Source organism: Lissotriton vulgaris, unplaced genomic scaffold (assembly GCF_964263255.1).
Source record: "Lissotriton vulgaris unplaced genomic scaffold, aLisVul1.2 SCAFFOLD_639, whole genome shotgun sequence".
NCBI classification, from domain to species: Eukaryota; Metazoa; Chordata; class Amphibia; order Caudata; family Salamandridae; genus Lissotriton; species Lissotriton vulgaris.
In genome coordinates this window covers 306,380-321,947 of record NW_028251195.1, presented here as the reverse complement: position 1 = coordinate 321,947, position 15,568 = coordinate 306,380, and the positions used below count along the sequence as shown (strand labels likewise).

Sequence of the window (15,568 nt, the reverse complement as noted above, 5' to 3'; positions counted from 1 at the left end):
CTGTGATGAACCAGAGGGTAGTAGTGGTGAACCAGAGGGTGGCAGGGGTGAACCAGAGGGTGACAGTGCTGAACCAGAGGCTGACAGTGGTTAACCAGAGGGTGGCAGGGGTGAACCAGAGGGTGGCAGTGGTGAACCAGATGGTGGCAGTGCTGAACCAGAGGGTGACTGTGGTTAACCAGAGGGTGGCAGTGATGAACCAGAGGTGCTGTGATGAACCAGAGGGTGGCAGTCGTGAACCAGAGGGTGACAGTGCTGAACCAGAAGGTGGCAGGGGTGAACCAGAGAGTGGCAGTGCTGAACCAGAGGGTGGCAGGGGTGAACCAGAGGGTGGCAGGGGTGAACCAGAGGGTGGCAGTGCTGAACCAGAGGGTGGCAGTGATGAACAAGAGGGTGGCAGTGGTGAACCAGAGGGTGGCAGTGGTGAACCAGAGGGTGCTGTGCCCATACACGACCGCATGGGTAACTTCGCCATGCAAGCGGCCCGCGAACACGCAAAAAGCAACGCGAACACGCACAAAAACCCGCGAACATGCAAAAAACCATGGGAACAAGCAAAAAACAAAAAATGCGAATTTGCGGATTTTGCGGATTGCGAATTTGATTTCGCGCGAATTTGCAGAACGCGAATTCGCAAATTTCGCCCAAAATTAAATATGACTTCGATTTCTTTCTGTGCCACAAGAAATATATCCCCACTGGGGTTTTATATTAATCAAAATTTTCGCGAAAGCCTAGGATTGAATATCAGTTACCCACGTGGGTGTTATGTTGAGACTGTGTTGCGTATTAAACATGCACATGGCATTTGACAATAGAGTACGCAATATGTATTAGGCTGCACAGTATTGTTGAATCGGACATTGATATGTTTAGACACGGATCGGCTATGAGTTATTGACCGATCTGATGTGCTGCTGCGTTACTCAAGTATGAGACTGATGGTATTATTGTTCCAAAGTGTCAGATTGCAAAGATTGAAATGCAAATCTTAATATGAATATCTTGGAAGTTATAACTTTAGAGGCACTGTGAATATGGAACAAACAGTATATAGTACGCTCTTAGCGAACACACCAGTCGAATATGGCCGCCAATAAGGTTTGTTTTGTTTTAGTCCTATGTTGGTGTTAATACACTGGGAACTCCATGAAACTTGTGTTTTATTGTTTCCAATTCCATGCACAAATTACCCGTGAACAATGCGAGTTGATCGCTGAAACGCGTTGGGCTGTTTTTCCATTGCTACGATTTACCATGCTGGAAATGAATTAAATAAATAATCCTTGAACTGCAAGAAGTCTATTGAAGTGGTAATTTTCGCTTGAACTGGAGTGCATTAGGGGCAATTGTTTTGTGCTTGGTGAAACTGGATACTATTGACAGGGAAACCTCTAACCCTGTGGTGCATCGCTGTCTTGGCGTCCCGGCAAATTTGGAGGAAGTGAAAATGGATATATATATATATATATATATATATATATATATATATATATATATATATATATATATATAAGGCTCCAACCCCCTGCGACAATCAGCGGGGGGTATGTATGACACAGACATTGAAAGTAACCACAGTGCAGGGGCAACAGGGCCAGCACCGACCCCATACAAGAACTGGCTTTTTTACGATTACAACGCCTAAGAACGCTACGGCTGCGAATACCCTCCAGACAGGAATGGGACAGGGGGTCACAAAACCAAAAACAAAAACAAAGAGTATTCGAAGAAAAGACAGACGGTGGGGAAAAGCAAGTTCAAAAACAGACAAAAGCTCAATACAGACGCAACAAACTCAGATGATGGAAAACGACAACACAGTAAATAATCTGACTAACATGAATCTATCCCCACATGAACTTGAGATTTTATCATTGGGTCTGACATACTGCAGCAATTCGAACTTTGACTATGCACTGACCCGCATAGACTTATTTCAATACGTCCGAAAATTAAAACTCCAAAAATATTTTTTCTTTAAATCAAGAACCCAAGCACTAGAAACCACAAAGCAACAAAATCAAAACCATCTTCTTAGCATTGCCAACATGGAGGCATTACAGGATATGCTCGACCTAGAACAGCAGAATACAGATAAGCCGGTCACACCGAGTGGAGCTGCTGCAGAGTCGGACATAAACATTTATCAAACTGTAAAAACAGGATTCAGACCGAAATCGGTCTTTATGCCGGTAATGCCCAAAGACAGCTTAGACCTCTATTCGGAGTGTGTAATCAAAGAACTCAAAGAACTGTCAATCAAAAGTACGAAAGAATTTATGACACAAAACCGTGACCACATGATGAAGTACAACAACTTAATGGGAAAAATTAAGGCAAGATCGGATATCGTGGTAAGATGGTCCGACAAGGGGGGCAACATTTTCCTATGGCCACTTGAAATGTACAATCAAGAAGCACTAAAACAGCTCCAAGACCATGAAGTCTACACCAAAACTAGCCCTACTCACATCATAGGAATACAAGAAAAATACCATAATGAACAGTACAAATGGAAAGGAATGGGTTTATTGAGTAAACAAGAATTCGAGTTCTTGAAAAATGATTACCCTGTTACCCCGCAACTATACTTAATCCCCAAGATCCACAAGAATGACAAAACACCCCCAGGGAGACCGATATTATCGGCAATAGGAAGTTTGTTTGAGAATACCAGTGTGTTTGTAGACCACTTTCTACAGCCCGAGGTAAAATAACTACCTGCGTACATTAAGGACACTGGGGATTTTCTGCGGAAAATATATGATGTGGAATGAAAAGAGAACTATGTATTCATGACATTGGATGTACAGTCACTCTACACGAGTATCCGACACAACAAGATGGCCTTCACGCACTGAAACACTACCTGGGAAAGAGACCAATAAGCTTGTACAAACACACTTGCATGTTACTTGAAATGACGGAGTGGTGTCTGACCAATAACATTTTCATCTTTGACAGGCTCCACTACAAACAAATGCAAGGATCAGCCATGGGAACTTGCTTCTCCCCCAGTTATGCTAATCTGTATATGGGCTGGTGGGAGGAGCACGTTTTGAATGTGACACAATCAGAAATAATGACCAGCAATGTAATTTTGTATAAGCGCTTTATTGGAGTGGAGAAGTGTGGCTCAATGGTTAGAGCGGCAGACCCAGATGCAGAGGTCTAGCCAGGGACCAGGGTTCAATTCCCCACCTCGGCGGGTCTTGGGCTCAAAATTCCACTGACTCGATAATTCTCACCTCGGTGCCTATTCCAATCATGGAGTCCCACTCTGCAACTCTGGGCAATAGCTTGCTTAATCTCCACAACGGCCCCCACAACGCTAAGGATGCCTGGCCTCCACCTTGGGGGTGCCCAGGAGTGGACGCCTCACAGGGAAAGCCAGGATGGGTTCCAGAGCGGTATTCGTACAAGCGCCTTGAGACCCTTGCGGGTGAGTAGTGCGCTATACAAGTATCAATTTACATTACATTTACATTACATGATATTTTTATCCTTTGGCAAGGTAGTGTTGAAAGTGCTGAACAATTTACCTGTGAGTTGAATGAAAATGCTTTGAATTTAAAGTTCACATGCAACACCAGCACCACCGCCTTACAATTCCTAGATGTAGAGTTGTTTGTGGAACACATGAAAATACAAACACGAACTTACCGCAGACCAACGGCGGGCAACGCCCTATTACACGCAAATAGCTTTCAGCCCACATCCCTGAAACAATCCATCCCCTACGCTGAATGTTTGCGGATGACCCGTAACTGCAGCACCGCTAAAGGTCTGGCAGTGTCTAAAGAGAATTTATTCTCTCGACTAAAGCAAAGAGGTTACACTCAGAGAACTTGCACTAATGCAAACATGAAATGTAGCACAAAAACTATGAAGGATCTCCTCTTTCCCCCTGTGAGAGTGACAAATACTGAGGGAAATGAGCGTCAACCACCTAGACTGATCACGGGGTGTTATAGGTACCACACCAACCTCAGGAAAATCCTCACAAGACACTGGCCTTTGGTACAAAACGATCCAACCATAGGCAAGGCAGTTGGGAAAACACCCTTGATAACTTTCAGGAAAGCCAAATCTATACGCAGCCAATTGGTGTGCAATGCCCCAGTGATCAAAAAACCTAACAATTGGTTAGAGAATCAGAAAGGGTTTAGAAAATGCAGTAAATGCAAGGCGTGTAACCATGGGATCAACACGACTAGAGTCACTTTACCCTTTAGACAAAAACCTTACTACATCAGCGCACAATACTCTTGTAAAACAGAGTATGCGGTATACGTGTTAGTCTGCATGTGCGGTAAAAGGTACGTGGGGAGCACCATCCACCCAGTACATGTCAGAGTCCTCCAACAGTTGCGGGTTATAGCCAATGACGACAAGGCTTACCCGGTAGCGAGACACATCAATCAGCTACACACAGGAAATGCCCAAAAACTGTCCTATTTTGTCATCGACAGTGTACCTAAAAACGCCAGGGGAGGTAACCGTAAAGTAGCATTACGACGGTTAGAGTCCAGATATATAATTCTTCTGAACTCCAAGATCCCATTTGGTCTGAATGCAGATGAAGCCTTAAATGTGCATCTATAGCCCAGCCTGGCAATTCTGTAACCTGAGTACCATTCTTTAACATCTGCAGTTCACCTACTAACTACATAATTAAATCACTTATACATATCAGCACCACACGTTTCTTTTCATCTAATTGTAAGACACCAACTCACCACAAAGTAAATTTCCTTTACGCACTTTAAACACACGATGCACTGTTCTCCCGCATTTGTTCTGAGCGACATGAAAATGTCTGGTGACCGTGCGCGGTATAAATGTTTTTAACATAACATAACATAACCTGTGATACACAAACCACACGCACTTACTCCACTTGGAGACGAGGTGATCCGCGTAACGAGTCCGGTCCATAATTACACATACGAGGGAGGACATTCAGACAACATGATGAACACTGTGTGTAGGAATATGCCCTAAGCTGCAAATTACTGACTGAGATGTGTGACATTTACTAATCAATAACCACATCGTGTAATACAAACCTGAGCTCACGTTTATTTACTGTCCCCACCAAGGCACCTAGTGAACTTGAGCACGTGCAGCATGTACATCACAGCGCAACTGATATATGCACCCATTTCCATGTTACAGGTCCCCCCGCACTAACTTTATTTTCACTTGATCTTCCATCTATCATTTTCTATTCTGCTGTGAGGCGATTCAGTCTAGGACTTTTGATTATCTCTTTCTGTCTACTATAATTGACCCTATTATACTTTCGTCCCGAGATGGCGAGTTATATGTGAAGAGCTGTAGATGCTCTGTTTAATATGTACATTTTGGATTGTGAGACAATACGGGCCCGTTTATGTAGCTCCTTATATATGAAATTGGATGAAAATATGGAGATGCCTATTTATTTCGCTTGTACATAAAAAGTGTACTAAATAACTGATTTACTTATAAATAGTTAAATAACCAGTAAATTAATAGTGAAGACATGTTAATAAGATTTACAATGTATTACTTTGTGGGTCCATGGGCACCTTGTGGAAACGCAATATGAGGCCCGTTTGATCGAGATTGAGGTAACTTTAAGGAAACATAATGTGGCAACAGTTTTTGGAATAGTTTGACATCTTCAATTACTAAATCAGGATCGTGTTAATTTTAAGGAAATATAATATGGTGCCCGATTCTTGACTACTGAGCGTGTGACGAGGTTAGTTTATATCTTATACTACTTGAGAGATATTTATGAGTGCCGTGAACCGAATATGCTGATGATAGAGCGGTTCTGATAATCTCAACCTTACCCCACTACAAGATGGCGCCAGAGTGAAAAATAGTATAAATTGGAATACCAACATGGCGCATATGCAGGACGCCAACTACAGAGTGGTATCGTTGATAGACGATAACACGATTGGATATAGGTATGTGTAAGGAGTATGACCCTTGTCAGACTTTGTTATTTAGATATTCATTTATTACACAGATACTGAGTTTAGTGTGTACCATCATTTATTTCAGATCGTAACTGCAGAGATATAGCTGCATTGAATAACGAGAAGAAGACTCCTGTTCTGATTTTACTTTGAAAATGGGGTAAGCCGAACACAAATTGGGGATGTGATTCGTCCTAGTAGACTCAATGTTAGATATTTATCTAATTGGAGATCTTGGGATGTTTATTTTAGGGTCGAATATTGTCATATTGGAAATTGTGATTTTTGTAAAGAGAGAATAACGGATGAGAAGTAAATTCGTCGGCACATGTGGATTATGGTAATTGCACAGACATATTTATATTTATAATTAATCGAGGTCAGAGACTTAGTAACTAGGTATATTGAGCTGAGTATAATATAACAGTTTTCAAGACTTTTGAGGCACACAACTTTGTGTGCAACTTACTTGCGCAACTTTGGTTATTAAAGTACGACATCGCTCATGAGGTGGGACAACCTTTGGAATTAAATGAGTTGGTGATTGGGGTACTCATGTGGGGTTTCTTTTGGGTATTAGCCCATAAAAAAGTTTTTTACAACTCAAATATGAGTTTTGGATTATAAAGACTAGAGTGTAGTTCATGAAATAGATGCTTTTGACTTATTTATATCTATTTGGTGACGGTCACCCTGAGACATGAACACTTAGTCAGGTTGTGTGTTCCTTTTGGTTTTGTTGGTTCCACTCTACTTTTTCACAGGTTCCTGAAACTGTAGAGTTTGTTGATCTATATGTCACTTTATGAATTAAATTTTTGTTTATTTACATTGTAATTGCAGCCCTGATGAAGTCGATGTGTAATAATTAACACGACAAAACACATGTTGGCTGTTTATTCAGATGACTACTGTATGTGGATACTTATGAAGTTTGAAGAATAAGAACCATCAAAGAAAATAAAATCATCCTTGATTGGAAGGACTTGAGTTGATTATCAATACTTGGAATGCTAACCTGTGACTGTGTCAACTTACAAACTTTATTGACTCTGAACTTTGAATATTGAATATTTTGAGTGCTCGGGGAGAATTATTTAGTTATTGTATGTTCACTGTAACACACCCGGACACGAACACATGATGGAGCGGATCAACATGACAATTACATATCCCTTGCAGGTTAAGTGTAATGTATTATTTATATTTTGTCACTTTATAATTTGTTGACTTTATAATTTATTTAAACGCTTGTGTAATATTAATAGAGGCGCATGGTGGTCGAATTAAAAAACACTGTAATTAATGTTCACGTGCGAGTCCAAAAGACTGAGCAATGACTAATGAAATTGCTAGCTCTGAACTCTTCTATGTCTGTCAGTATGTGTCACAACATTGTAACCATAGCAACCAAGTTTGAGTTGAAACCTGTCAGACAATTAACCATCCAAGTGATTGTGTATATAAACCTTGAAAAAATGTTTGTGCAGATGTAGTGAACAAGGCGGAAGCAAGCCGCCGAAACGCGTCTAAGCAGCGAACCGAGAAAATAAATTTTGTTTGGATTACAATTCACGGAGTCAGCGCCTCACTTGATTGAACGTGTGGATTGGTTTTGAATATATATATATATATATATATATATATATATATATATATATATATATATATATATATATATATATACATATAAATATACACAATAGATTAAAAAGTGTAACAAATAAACTGGAAACATTGAACAGATTACAATTTAGTTGCACAAAAAAGTAAAGAATATAAAAAAAATGTTTTTACTAGAAACTATGTAATAAATTACAAAAGGTACCGTAAATAAAAAAATATAATTTCAAATACACAAAAACCTAATAATAATATAGACCCTCATTACGATGGCGGATGGACTGCCACTGACAGGCTGTCGGTGGGTGTCTACCCACAATGTAGGGCATTGGTCCGGCCGTTGCATTACAATGCAGCCAGTCGGACTGCAGAGGTGGGGGTAGAGGGGTCCTGTCGGGATGGCAGTCGGATTCCTAATACCTACAATGGGGGCGTTGCCTGCGTAGGCCCCGCCGTAGGGATTAGGATATTCCTTTCCAACTGCCTATTCATGGAAGTTTGACTGCCATAAACAGGCAGCCAGAAAGGGGATTTGGGGCCCCCTAGCAGAGCCCACATCACCACCGGCATCCACTATGCGCCCTGGTGGCATGTTTGGTGCCCCCAAACATCCATGATCTGTGTGCCAGGCACCACATGGTGCATTGATGTTCAAAAACATTCCTTAAACAGGCCGCAGCAGAAGCCACAATTGTAAAGAGATGTTTTTGACCAACTACACAACTTGTCGACCGGTCCCAATCCTGCAATCTTAATGATCTCCTTAATGAAAAACAATATTGACAAAAAAATGTAATTCTAAGAATAATAAATATACTATTCACACTCTATTTTGTGCAGGAGTAGGGAAAGTGTTAGGTTCAGGAGAAGTAACATTTTATATACCCACTTCCGTCTGCGAAACAGTAGGGAAAGTGTTCAACTCTGGAGCGGTAAAATTTACTATTCCCACTTCAGTCTGTGCAAAAGCAGGGAAAGCATTGGACTTAGAAGGGGTAACATTTATTCCCACTCCAGTTTGTGCTACAGTAGGGAATACTTTGGACTCAGAAGGGGTAAAATTGACTATTCCCACTCCAGTCGGCACAACAGTAGGGAAAGTGTTGACCTTCTTCGAGTATACCATCATGACACTATAATAACTCACAAATGCTACCTTTTGACATTTCCAAAGCACAAACCTCACTAGCGCTTAACTCACAGCATCTAGCTTTTGGATGCCAATAGGATTCAGATTAAAGACTGGTTTACTGTTGAAAGGACACTGGTCCTTCCACAGGCAGGGTCTTCCTTTCTTAAATTTTGGTTCCATATGAGACCATTGTTGACAAGCATTTTCACTCGGATAAAATCCCACTAGCATAAAATTAAAATACACAACACTCTCCTTGATACTCACAAGACCACATCATTGTAGTACCTTCTCCATTCAATGTACAATATTATAAGCAGTCTCTTGCCCAGCTCTCTCTGTGAATTAAAAATAAAATGCTATGTAGATCGAGATCAACAGTCAGGTGTACTCTTTGATGGTCATTAAATATTGGTTGCAACATGCGACCAGTATATTTGTGACCAGTAAATAATATTAGCATTAATTATTATTAATAATTGTGCTAATAGTACAGTTGTTAAAATTCTGAATTGTAGTGAGTCGCCAGCCAACCTACCTGATAAATAATAATGTGGTAGGTCATAAATTGAGACAATCTGATTGGAGACCATCACATATATGGTTTGCAGGAGTCAGCAGACCACTATGTCTGTGATTCCTTTGAAAGAAAACAGACATTTTAAAATGCATCCCATTTTCCTTAAATGAAACAGGGCTGCGTTTAAAAAAATATTTCTTTTTTAAGTTTGTTTAAGAGTTTGCGGTGGGCTCTTGGTCTATTGCCTACTCTTCAACAAACGTTCTTTTCACAAAGGAGAAGGGGTCCCTAGAGGGCCCCTTACGTTTTCTAAATGCATTATCACCTCATTTGAGGTGTCTGGAAAATGTCAATGTTTTGTGACTGGAGCTACGCCACAAAACATTATTACAGGTGAGACTTAATATGTATTTGGACGGGATGCCTACAACACACCCCTTCCATATAATTTATTGGTATCCATTAGAAATCCCAACTTCTAAAGTGGGATTAGTATGTCCCTATGTGTTCAGTCGGACCAGATTATTGCGATTTTTCACTCATGCCAATGGCTTTGTGAGAAGTCTAACCATGACTTTTTTCCAGTCACATGAATCATCACATTTCTCAAGTAATTTTTTATATTTGAAGGCTTTCATATGGCACAATTTTGAACAGCTTGTTGAGAACCAGAGATCTCACTGGGTGCCATGGTTTGCTGAGGCCATGAACCATCTCAAGGACTTTCTGCATTATGGTCACGTTAGGCTTTTCAAAGACTTACAAAGAGAATTCCGTTGGCACACCCTCACAACAATGGAGGTACCTTCAGTTTACACATTACGTGAGGAACCCACCTGGGTGTGACTCCATTTTCTCTACCTGTGTTGTCAATACTTACCGAACTGAAATTATGAGACCAGCACAAGGTAGCTGTCAGTGTTCTCTGCAGTACCCTGATTAAGGAGATTTTCTCCAAACTCAAAGCGGACATGTTGTACTCCCGTTGGCAGGACAGTATTTATGAATCATTCTAGACCCTAGTCTGGGGACAACTAGTCGGCTCTGCTCCTCCTAAACACAGCAAGGGCTTAAGAGAGGCCCATCGGAATTGCAGCATCTTTCAAACACTGCACATATAGCATATGTGATGGTCATGGTTGAACTCAGTAGGACTTAGTCTTAATTCTTTTGTTGTAGGAGATGTTGACAATCTGACACTGGCACAGCCTTTGTCATCTGGGCCCATTCCGAATAAAGGCTCTGTTCTAACTGGGCTTGGTCTATTAGGAAGGGCTCAATGGCTACAACCTTGATGTAGCAGCCTCCATTGGTCTGGTCCAGGAAATGTCAAATAATACTAGATTGGGGAACAACAGACACCAATAGTTTTTCACATCTCTAGCAATAGCAAAAATCTGTGCACTCTGGAAATGGAAGCCAGCTGTTTTGTCTACACATTTTGCCTGAATGAATTAACAGATGATTGTAGCATCTTGTTAAAGACTGATCCCCAAGCAAAATAATCTACTTTAATGAATCTGGGGTCCTTTCCTTTGACTATGTTTGAGCTAGGTCTGGGCTTTAAATTGATGATATTGGCAGATGTGTAGCTTCGGGGAAGGGGGTTGTTTGGGGAGTTAAACCCCCTCCTAATAAATGTGCTTTCTGATCAATAGTTTGGTACAGGTGCTTTCAGTCGGGTATGGTGAGGTGCATGCTGGATTTCACCTGGTATTTTTTCCATGCCCACACTGACAAAATCGGACACACACTCTCTCTCATCTCTGTTTTGAATGCCCTCCTAATATTGGTTATTTTAGAAAAGATAGGCCCCGATTTTACTTTTGGCAGTGCTGTGCCAGCTCTGTACCAGCTCAGCCCAGCCAAAGCTGTGCAAGGACCGCCCGCCAGATTACGACAACTTGTGTCTGCCCGGCTTTTTTGGTCCTTTGTTTTGCGTACTTGCTGTATACTGTATTATAAAATTACATGCCAGAGTGATTGTTGGGAAATCTGAAACTCACAATATCCCAATCTTACTGATCCAGCTTCGCCCTGTATATTGGGATAGTTTGGAGCTCTTTCCCCCGGTGGGCACTTGGGCTCGGTTTCAACATGTATTCTTTCTATCTCCTGTTCTTCTATACCTACCTTCTTTATTTCTCTCTTCTGTGTCCCATCCATGTGCACACATTTTCTCTCCCTTGCTCTCTTTTAGTGTCTCATTTATAAGGTTTTCTGTTATTCCATCCCACTGCCCTCCAGCTCCCTCCCCCACTATGTGCCAAGTAGCTCGGTTGTTGTAACTAGAATTGTTCTCTGTTTATAACTAATCGGATTGCATTTTCTGGATGTATTAACACATCTCTAATGTTGTATTGATTACATGAATGCAAATTGTGATATCCGAAAGAAGTGCTTCTGCATTGGTCTTTCGGATTTTACATTTTACAATAACATTTACAATGCTATTGTGCCCTACTTGTCTCTCTTACTAAATACGTGAAATAAATTCTTTACAGGAAAGAATGTCAGCCCACCATGCAAGGCGACCAGAAAAGTCAATTTTAGGAAGATAATAAACATGTATGTCTAACTGCATCCATCTTTAAAGAGCAACACATCACAGTACAGTAACAGTAGACTGCTTCCCCCAGAAAGTAGCTGCCACTCGTTCACAGTAAGTTTGCCTTTGACCTTGTAATGCGCTCCCATGCATTTAAGTTAGATTTGTGCTATACATATACCACATTCATGCATACAACTTACCTGAGCTGGAAGCTGGCTGAGTGCAAAGGATGCAGAGGAACATCAGGGGCAGCACAGAGGAGCCTCCCATCCTGGCCAGAGGGTTACTCTGAAGACGCGTCTAGAAAAGAAGGACTGAACTTAAAGGGGATTTTTAAAGAACTAAAGTAACTGAAAGCTGTGGTTTCTACATACATAAAATCAATGACAGCTCCACGTAGTCTTTCCTGTCCTTGACTGTTATGACTGGTAGGGAATGCATAGATTTATATAGATTAAAAGCGAGGGGACGAATCGTTGCAAACCCTGTAACAGAATATTGATAATGTGTTCTTGTATTGTATAAAAAAATGTAATAAAACACGTTGAAATAAAAAATAAAAAAATAATCAGTGTGAATGAAATGAAGAGAAGGGGGGCAAAGAAGGGCCTAGGAAGAAAGGTGGAAGGGAAAAGAGGAGGAAAAAGAGAAAGGAAAGTGTGGGCAGAGAAGAGAAGGGTGAGTGGGTGAAAACACAAAGAGAGAGGTGATGAATGGAAGTTTGACTACAAAGACGGAAAGGCGGGAAGGGCAGAATTGAGGAATACGATGAATAGGAGAGGTAAGAAAAAGAAAAGTCGATGAAAGAGAGCAAAGGAGTGAGACAGAGGTATTGAATGGAGGGGATGTTTTGTTTTTACTGCAAACTAAAAACTGGGAGTGTGGGAGACACTGGTCAGTCCTGGAGGTTAGAGAAGTCCTTTCTCGTTTGAGACAGAAGAGGGAGAATACGTCTTCCTAAACTAAATATACTCACAGGCATCCTACCTAATGTCACAACACTTGACGTGATGAGGGAGTGCTCAGCCCAACTAGACTCCGCGTGCAGACCACGATGTGAGGTGGTCCATCATTGAGAAACAAAACTGATATACTGGGATAACAAACAGATTTTTGGAAAAAGAACAACGATGGGTGTCAGATTAAAATGGACAAATAAGGACTTAATGACAAAATTCAGTGGAACCAGCTTGTACTCCACTAGCCCACTAGTAGTTCTGATAATGGCACCTTGTAACAAACCCTCTCCTGGTGAACCACATGGTACTCCACTCATTCCATATATTTTAATGAAGAGCAAATATCTACCGAAGCACCTGCATGACAACCTATTGCCAATAAAGTATTTTCCCACCAAAAATGTTTTTACACATTTTTTAAAGTGTATTTTCCTTCTCAAAACCATTACATGTATCATAAAGAACTGGTCACTTGAACATCAGTAACAAGCTTCTCGAATAAGGGAACTACATATTCCATGATTCCTGTGGATGCACTGTAGTCCACGACCTGTGCTACTTTCCAATGACCGTTTCTGGCCGCCACAGCAATCCTCTACCAGATTTAGTGACACACGGGGTCGTTTGGACTCTCAGCCTCACCATCAGCACACATGCAACATAGGAGTTGCGTCTGGTTAACGCACTACCAGGCTATTGACACCCCAATTAGCGGTATTCAAATACAGCAGTGCATGGAAGGCCACACAGCAGATAAAGCCTCGCGCTTCACCCGACTACACTGCCACAAGCCGGGGAGTGCGTAGACGAGTAGGTACTTTGGTGGGGAAGGACCCTTGACGAAGTAGGTACGTTTTCCCTTGTAGACAGTGCATACTAAATCATACTACTTAGATATGATTACCGGCTTATGGCACTGTTACACCTTTACCTTTTCCAACTCTTAACCCCCACAGGGTTTGACTACAGGCCCAGCCCCCTGACCATCCCCCAGTGGGGTAAAAGACTCCCAGAAATTGGGTGAGTTGATGCAACATGTACACTAGAATTTAAAGATGCGTGTGTGATGACTGATTCTTATGAATGTCCGGTACACAGTGTGAATGAGGTTTATGGCAATAGATAAAACATAGGCACAAATAACCATAAAAGTTGAAATTGCATAAATTGTTGGATTGTTTAATCTCACCTCCTGAGTTCAGGAAGACACGTTGATGACTGTACAGGTTGAGCACATTTTGCGGAGATCTATAAATGGGTGGTTTTTCACGAGCTTCATGATGTGATCATAGAACGTCCATTACAAAGATAGAGCCATGTGCATGAGAATTGTGAATGCCAAAATTTGAACAGCCACTGAATGGCATGTGATCATTTTCAAATGGCACTTGCTGTGCTACAGAAAATAACCAGGGGGCATATTATCAAGGGGGTTTATCTCCGCTTTTTTGGCTTTAAAAGCCAAGAAAGCGGAGATAAAATTATCTCCCTATTACCTAGCGGTCGCTAACACCAGTTAGCGACAGCTAGTAGGCGATAGCGACCATCTTGGGCCCTGCTTTGCATGTCAGTGATATTTATCACTAATGACATGCAAAGTGGGCGTGCCAAGATGTTAGCGACATCGCTATCTCCTATTGCCAACTTCTGCAGATATTCACGCTAAGCGCGATTATCTCCAAAAGCTAACACCTGCCCCTGACCAGTTCTTAGCCATGTTATCCAATGGTAGGTGGATAACATGGCTAAGAGCATTAGCTCGGTAATGCATGAATATCGCTGACTTTTCAGCGATATTCATGCATTTTGGCCAATTTTTATCGCTTAGGAGATAAACCTTGATAATAGCAAGGTTCATAAGCGATAAAAATCGCCGCAGCTCTGCGATAAAAATATTGCCACTAAGCCAATATAGCGATAATTATCGCTAGTTGTTGGTAATATGCCCCCAGGTTTGCAACATACAACCCCCTCCAAATATTCTTCTTTGAATTTTTGGGTTGACCAAGATGTGGTAAGTATTTATTTTGCCTATGCATGTGTGTGAGTGCATGCTTTATATAAACTTACCAGCGGGAATAGCTGCATAGATGGGGAAGTGATACTTATTGATAAATCAACCTGTTGAAAGGCTCAGCTCTTTTTAGACCTGCTATAGTAGGACTAAAACATGTTAAAGAAGGGTCATAGGACCTTTGAATCCTAATGCCCCAAGTATTTAGTGTCATTGTTCCCAACCACTCCGTTTATGAAGGCATACCTTGGAGCAGTTGATGGATTTTTAATCTGTAGCTATGCCCCATAGTTCCTTTCTCATTAGGGCTCCCTGGAATATGGTCGAGCCCACCCTCAGAGTCAGGGTGAATCCAATAAAAAAGCATGACACTGCTAGAGTGACATTGAAACAATGCCACAGCCAGACTTACTGTTACAACACAAGGATTTATTTAAAATCTACAGAAACCTGATGCAATTCGTCATGAGGACTCTCACAGTCCAACCAACAACAGTTGCAACAAATGGAACTTAATCTCAGGGTACAGCAACTAAAATCACACCACAAACATTACACGCTGTAATGGGCAAAATGCCCACAAAACGTGAACAAATGCCATTCTTGGTAGCTCAGAAAATAACTCAGCTCGAGGTGCTATTCCCGAATAGTACCCCGTTTGAAAAACACAGAATGCTAACAATCAGCGTGCCCATGGGGATAAGACCACAAGTAGAGGATTGCACCTCTTGGGATACAGTCTTTGCTGCCATATATACCAGGACACATCATATTCTTTCATTAGCAGTGAA

General features: G+C 41.3%; 1 protein-coding gene across 1 annotated transcript in view; it reads right to left on the bottom strand.

Moving 5' to 3' along the window:
* LOC147662978 (uncharacterized) overlaps positions 1–15,568 on the bottom strand; it is a 361,233-nt gene that overhangs the window by 278,665 nt on the left and 67,000 nt on the right. The window contains exon 2 of the mRNA XM_086950737.1: positions 12,005–12,104. Coding sequence (XP_086806863.1) covers positions 12,005–12,074 — 70 coding nt within the window. The 5' untranslated portion in view covers positions 12,075–12,104. The remainder of the gene's footprint in view (positions 1–12,004; positions 12,105–15,568) is intronic.